The sequence below is a fragment of the Diospyros lotus genome, chromosome 2 (genome assembly GCF_014633365.1).
Source record: "Diospyros lotus cultivar Yz01 chromosome 2, ASM1463336v1, whole genome shotgun sequence".
In the NCBI taxonomy this organism is placed as follows: domain Eukaryota; kingdom Viridiplantae; phylum Streptophyta; class Magnoliopsida; order Ericales; family Ebenaceae; genus Diospyros; species Diospyros lotus.
Window position 1 is genome coordinate 37089214 of NC_068339.1, and position 7392 is coordinate 37096605.

A 7392-nucleotide genomic window follows, 5' to 3' on the forward strand; every position below is an offset into this window, starting at 1 on the left:
ATTTTGACATTTTGGATTACTTTATACTTATTTGTAAATAAGCAAGCACTCATTTCGAAAAAAATACGTCTTAGATACTAGTGCAAATACTGTTATTAGACTTTTATCATTTTTAGTATGTTTGCACAAAAATTCTCTTGCACTCTTTGCAAGCTCAAGCATTTGATAACAACGTTTTTTGACAATTAGATTTATTGTTATATCTTGACAACTATAGTTATCAAAAGGTGGAGACATGTGCAAGTGCCCGTTTTTTGGGGTCAAAAAGGTCAAATTCAAATGATCAAATGGAATGGAGAAGGCTATTCTAACTTTGTAGGGGTTAGCAGATTTATTATTATTCTAAGCATTTACGAAAACTCTTGTTAAGAATCACTTAAGACGATGCGATGCCATCAAGTCCTTCACCAACGTGACCACCACAAATCTCACACCTTAAGCCTCGGTGCAAGGAGTAACAGTAACAAAGCTACCGCCATGGATGGCAGGACAACAACAACAACAAACCGGGTTATATTGAAAGAGAACAATCAACAACAGTTACATCCCACATACATACGAGAAATTCTATTTCTACCTTGGAAGCACAAACCACAAATACGCTCATCCCCTGATGTCTTATTATCTTCCCTCTTTCGTAGCTCAAAGCTATGAAAGCATGGTGGCATAAGCAGATTTACAGCCATGCTGGATTCTCCAAGGGTGTCACAATACCCTTCACCTGCAGATAGTTGTTAAGGCTGTAGATCCCCTTTTCCCTTCCAATGCCACTCATCTTGTAGCCGCCAAACGGGATCGCAGCATCAAAGACATCGAAGCAATTCACCCATACAGTCCCGGCCCTTAAGGCCCGAGACAAGGTGTTTGCCGTGTTCAGATTCTTGGTGAAAACTCCAGCAGCTAGACCATATCGCGTGGTATTTGCCCTCTTAATAACATCGTCTAGGTCCCTGGCATTTAACAACGCATATAAAAAACGTCTCCATACAATAACAATAACATGTCGAGGCCTTATTTTACTGTGCAAGAACTTGAACCAATATAGAAAATGCAATTCAATCATTTCATATCTGAAGGATTGTATATGTGAGCAAGAGAATGAAGCCAATGAGAACAATGACTAAAGAGCTGGAATTATCGAACTTACTTGAATTTCAAGATAGTCTGCACTGGCCCAAAGATTTCATCTTTTGCTATCAACATGTCATCCTGATCGATTAGAACATCAAAAAATGTTGCCTGAGTTCACACTTAACACAGATGCTGACAAGAATTGATACTTCAAATGTTTTAGCTGCGAGGAGATTCAGAATCGGAGTAAATAATACCTGAACATTTGAGAAAACAGTGGGCTGAACATAGAAGCCTTTTGAGCCTAGTCTTTCACCCCCGCATTCAAGGGTGGCATTGCTTTCAATACCGTATCTGATATACCTGAGAACCTTCTCAAATTGTTCTGGGTCGATCTGATATTTCAAATAAGGTTTCCAAACATCACTTGACAGCCTTTAGGACTTCAACACAATGTTAATACAGAAGAACAACATTTAAGATTGGTTCAACAATCTCAACAGTCCTCAGCAGCATATGGTGTCCTCTGTAAAGGCACTTCAAATACATTTTTCCTTATCTTTCAATCGCCTTTTTTCCATTTTTTTTGTTTTTTTTGTTTTGGTCTAGCAATATAATCGAAAAGAAGGGTGACTTCTAGCATGAAAATTCATTGTTATTTCCAATGTTGAGGAAAGCTGAAGGGAAATGAATTACAGAGCTGCTGGGATGGGTGAGCTTTTGACAATCAAGATTTGGAAGTTCTCAAGAAAGCAGTAGAGATAGAGTACCTGAGGGCCTTGTTCAACACCCTTCTTGAAGGGATCACCAACTACACGTCTCATAGCCCGTGCCTTGGCTTTCTCAATGAACTCATCATATACTCGTTCATGGACATATGTGCGAGAACCCGCGCAACAACATTGTCCCTGTAAAATAGATAAGCATCTTGACTCTTGAGTCCATCCTTTCCGTCACAAAAGATCAACTTTTAGGCAAAATTCCAGATCAAACCTGATTAAAGAACAGAGCAAAATGTGCAAGCTCCACTGCCTTATCAACATCTGCATCCTCACATACTATGAAAGGAGATTTCCCTCCCAGCTCCAATGTCACTGGTTTAAGATTGGATTTTGCAGCCAATTCGAGTACAATCTTTCCTGTATCAGTTGATCCTGTGAAAGCAACCTGCATTGAATATGGAAAAAGTTTAACAAAACCATCGAACATCAAAATTATCACAAGGTTGCTGGGTACTAAAACGAGGTTAAATGATATCCTAGTCAAGTTACTTCAGCACACTCAAATATAATACCATAAAAATCTAGTTGGCTAGCTGCCTTAACTAATCGTAGTATCCTTGAAGCTTTCTCAAATTGTCTACCAAAATAACTTCGTTGATAGAGCCATAACTTTGAGTCCCGATTAATTTTCAGCAATTTCCTTGTTGATCATATTTCAGGATTTTACTATTGAAACTCGACAATATTATTTTGGCACCACCAAAGGTAAAATAAGGTAAACAGAAAGTAGATTGAACAAAATATCAGGACTAGTTAGGCATGTCTAATATGTACACACACATGCATAATCACATTGGAAATTATAGAAACGGCATACTAGATGAAGCATAGAATACATCACAAGTACCTTATCGACATCCATGTGACTAGCAATTGCTGCGCCAGCTGTTGGACCAAAGCCAGAAATGATATTTAGAACACCCGGAGGAAGGCCAGCCTGTCATAAGATTGGACACCATGTTCAAAATGAAAGCAATACACCAAGTTCAAAATGAACACACAAATGCGCGCACACAACTTTTTGGTTCAAAGGAAATAGTCTTTCAACAGGTTTCGTATTATATCTGAAAAGGAATTCAACATTGCTCATTTCCTTGAATCAACACCTCATTTGACTTCTGTCTGACTAGATAAATGTGCATCCAAGTTTACCATAGTTCACAATCTATCTAATATGTCTATTACATTGGCAAGCCAACTACATCATTGGATATTTTCACCCGGAATTCTCTTTAGAAAACTTTATGCATATAAACACTTTCCAGTCCACTTGTTTTTGACAGAGTCTGGATTCTGTTTTCCTTTCTTTTCTTTTTTTTGTGGGGGGGGGGGGGGGGGGGGGTTGGGTTCAGGTTTCTTGTTTCATCATTTGCAAGTTAATATAGAAGCCTACGAAATTCAATTTGAATGCCAAAATCAAATTTCACTGAGCTGCTTACAAGACCTTATGAGCACTCTTCGTTTGTGGAAAACGTTTTCCAGTTTTCTATCTCCAAATTTCTACAAATTCTCTAGGTTTCATTTTCCATGGAAAATTTGAAAAACTTGCACAAATGTTAAAAGGTACAGAAAACTAATGTCTAATCTAAAAAAACTGGAACATAAACTCAGAGAGAGAGAGAGAGAGAGAAACATGTGTTAGAGATGAAGATGATTTGGGGAAATTTTTTCTGAAAAACCACATCTTCCAAATCTCCAAATTAATAAGGAAAGCTTAATTGAGGAGTTTTTCAAGTCCAATTCAATTTTGGAAAACCGAAAATTCTAAATAGAAAAATTTTGTACAAGAACCAGTTTTCTAATTCTTATTTTCTGTGGAATAATTTCCCAGAAATCCGGGCTGTTTTCCCCAACTAACAGCCGCTAGTATTTTTCTTTGGAGAACAGTAATGAGACAAACATATATAGCTTACAGCATGGACAACGTAAAGAATATAGCAGAAGATAGTATCAAAAAGCTTATCACTTACAAGTGAGTAGCATTGAATTCAGAAATTGTAGTCAAAACAAATGAAACAAGAAAAAAGGAGGAAGAATAATGGCGATAAACTATCAGAAAACCTAATAAAGTAGAATACTTGTCATGACCTACCTCTTGAAATAGCTTTGCCACATAAAGACCAGTTAAGGGTGTTTGCTCAGCAGTCTTGAGGACAATAGTGTTGCCACAAGCAAGTGCGGGCCCAACTTTCCAAGCAAACATGATAAGGGGAAAGTTCCATGGAATAATCTGCCCTACAACGCCGATTGGTTCATGCAATGTCTGCACATGATATGGTCCATCAGCCGGAACTGTTAGACCGTGGATTTTGTCTGCCCAACCTACAATAGTTGAGGACAGAATGCTTTCAGAAAAATCCCAAAAATGTCTTAAACATGTTTAGCATTCTAAGCATAGACATATATGGCGTTTCATCCGGCTCAGTTGAAGGCTCTTACCAGCATAATAGTGAAATAAACGAACGAACATTGGTAATTCAGCTTTGGCAGACTGTTCATAGGGCTTCCCACAATTCCATGTCTCAAGAGCTGCAAGCTCGTCGCTGTGCTTCTCAACCAAGTCAGCACAACGCAGCAGTATCCGTGATCTCTCCTGAAATCCAAATGGAAAAAGAGATTAGAACACCATAACTAGAAAATCAACTGTAAATCAGACTTAGCTCACAGACGGCCAAACCCAAATTTAGTTCTCACATAAGCTGTCATTTTGGGCCATGGCCCCTCATCAAACGCCTTACGAGCAGCAGACACAGCACGGTTCACATCTTCTGTTTCACCCTCAGCAACATGAGCAATAACGTCTCCTGTCCTCGGGTCAAAGGTTGGAAATGTTTTGCCTAGGACAAATATTACCGCCATCATTGATTGAATTGCAATAAGTATATGATGCGTGAATTCAAAATCATATGGTAAGCAATGGATAAACCAAGAACTGAGGTTCATTATCAGCAGAGAATTACCGGATGCTGAATCCACAAATTGGCCATCGATTAGAAGCTGGGTGTAAGTGACTTGAACCGGTGGGGCAATCGGATCCTCTGTAGCTGCAGCGGTGCTAAACCTCTGGACGCCACTTCCCAAGAAATAATTTCCCCCTGAAATTTATATGTTAAGAATATCAATTGTCATTGCAACAAGATCGAAATCTCATCAAATATCTCCTTGGGAGAAACAGGCCGAAAAGATAAGGGAAAGAATCCTTGGAAGATCATAAAGGCTTTGAATTGAATCTGCATTTTTAAGTTGCAATCTCTTACAAGCATTGTGGCACTGTTGTCACAGATCAAACGTTCAGAAAATCTTCATTCCCTTCCACACACAGGAGGAGAGGAAATGAGTGATTTCCACATCTCATCTTCAAGCCTTCGAAGTTTTTGTTCAAGTAAAGATGAAAACAAACTATAAATATGAACACCATCAACATTTTCAACCCAGATGCAGAGGAAACCACTTGATTCTATGCCTCAGGCAAATATAGCCTTACACAAACAACCATATAAACCACTTGACTTGACTCTATGCTCAGGCAAATACAGCCTTACACATACAACCATATATACCACTTGATTCTATACCTCAGGTAAACACAGCCTAACACATACAACCATACTGCCACCAGAGTAATATAAAAACTCAAAAGGAACTCAAAAACTTTGATGAGAAATCCTCAATCGATGTAAAAACAAACAAAACTTGGAAAGTCAAACAAGAAATCTTCAGACCAACACCCTCAGACAGAGACATACTTAACCCACTAAAATCTTTTTTTCAGGAAAAACCATAATCAGAGCTTCAAAGACTCCAATCTACAAGAAGAACACATGTGGGTTCGGTTCTGTCTGCACATATGTATGGATAATTACAATGAGAAAGATTGAAGGAACCCAGTAATCACCTCGAGAGAGAAGGGAGGAGGCAGAAGCAGGAGGAAGAGAGAGAGAGCGGGAGAGGAGAGAGGATATTCTGCGAGATGCTGCTGCAGCCATGGATTAGATTGGGTAGGAATGGATGACCTTTTCTGTATGTATTATCTCCCCTCTCCAAAGCTTCTTTTTCAGAGACAAAAACCCAATCGTTAAAAAAAGAAAGCTTTTGTGCCTTCCAATCAAATATCACATCGTCGACGTACAAATTTAGTGGCTCAAACTTATTATATGTTAGAGCTTTCTTCACTCACTCACTCACTGTGCTTTCTCAGAAAATTGACTTATTTTTCTATAGACTTTCATATCACACACAAAAACCCGGGCCATCTTCTTTCGGCCTGTCCATGTCCATGCCCCGTACTTCTGGGTTCACAAATTGGTTAGCTTTCTGAAAGAAGATTTTTTTATTTTTTTATTTTATATTTCCCTGCCGAGAGCTGATTGGGAAGACGGAGTAAAAAACAAAGAAAGAGGGAAGAGATAGAGGCGTGAGAGAAGGAGAAGAAGACGACGGGGGACGGCGAGAGAGAGAGAGACGGGGGCGTTTGAGAGGTGACACGTCCCAGCTGGCATCAACCACCCGAGAATAGAATAGAAAATAAAAATGTTAATTCCCGCCTGCCAGGTGTTTGCATGACGTGATTTATTATAGAATTTTATTCTAATTATATATATTTACAAATTCTAATTAATTTAACTAATTAACGATTGATTGATTTAGGGTGACGACTATCCAAGTCATCATCCCACTCTGTAAACTTCGTGAAGCAACTACCAAACCACCATACCAACAACACCACCCATCGCCCGTTAGGTGAAGACCCTTGGATTTACGTTTTCTTTTTAATTAATTAGTTAAGAGTGTAAATAAAAAGATTCAAAAAATTTAAATAAACACCTGTAATTTAGTTTTTATTTTCTTAATAAAATTTTAACATATTAAATTTAATATTTACTACGTTTACTAGGTTAAGTTAATTAAAATAAATAAAATAAAATTATATTAAGATAAAATAAAAATATTTTCAAAATTAAAATATAGAATAACTAAAATAATATTTTAAAATATTTTAATTTTTATATCAAATTATTTGTTAAAATTTTTAGAATGTGTTAAGAGACATGTGGATTATTTTTTTTATTTATAAGATTTAAAATAAATTTATTTAAATAAGAGAAAGATAAATTTATCTAAATAATTTTAAATAAGAAATTACGTAATTTTTTTTAAAGATTGATAAATAAATATAATAAATATAATATAAATTATTTTTATATAAAATATTTTTTATTTTTTAATCTATAAAAAAAAAACTAATAAAGCGACACATCACATGCCAATGGCAAGGCAGTGGCTGTTACCGACGTAACGTTGGGAAGAGTAAATTAGAATATTAGATTCATCAATCAAGGAGATGCTGAATGCTTCGCTTCTATAACAAAATATTTACCATCCTCCCTTCCCTACTTACTCTATTATTATTATTATCTACTTCTTAATAATTAAATGGGGTTTAATAATTGTACCCGACATGATTGAAGTTCTAAAAATAGCCACGACTTTGGTTGAAAGCTTCACACAAAGGCTTTAAAAAGATAAAAATGTTCTCTCA

At 36.9% G+C, this 7392-nt stretch overlaps 1 protein-coding gene across 1 annotated transcript; it reads right to left on the reverse strand.

Annotated features, from left to right (window-relative positions):
* Positions 1-482: 482 nt before the first annotated feature.
* On the reverse strand, positions 483-6122 carry LOC127795536 (benzaldehyde dehydrogenase, mitochondrial-like). Its single transcript, XM_052327289.1, has 11 exons — positions 5749-6122; positions 4814-4948; positions 4548-4690; positions 4293-4446; positions 3946-4175; positions 2701-2790; positions 2065-2238; positions 1842-1979; positions 1329-1466; positions 1148-1209; positions 483-950 (listed from the first exon to the last, which is right to left on the reverse strand). Exons 1-11 carry the CDS (start codon positions 5837-5839, stop codon positions 677-679), a joined length of 1629 nt encoding a protein of 542 aa, XP_052183249.1. The 5' UTR covers positions 5840-6122; the 3' UTR covers positions 483-676.
* Between the last annotated feature and the right edge of the window lie 1270 nt (positions 6123-7392).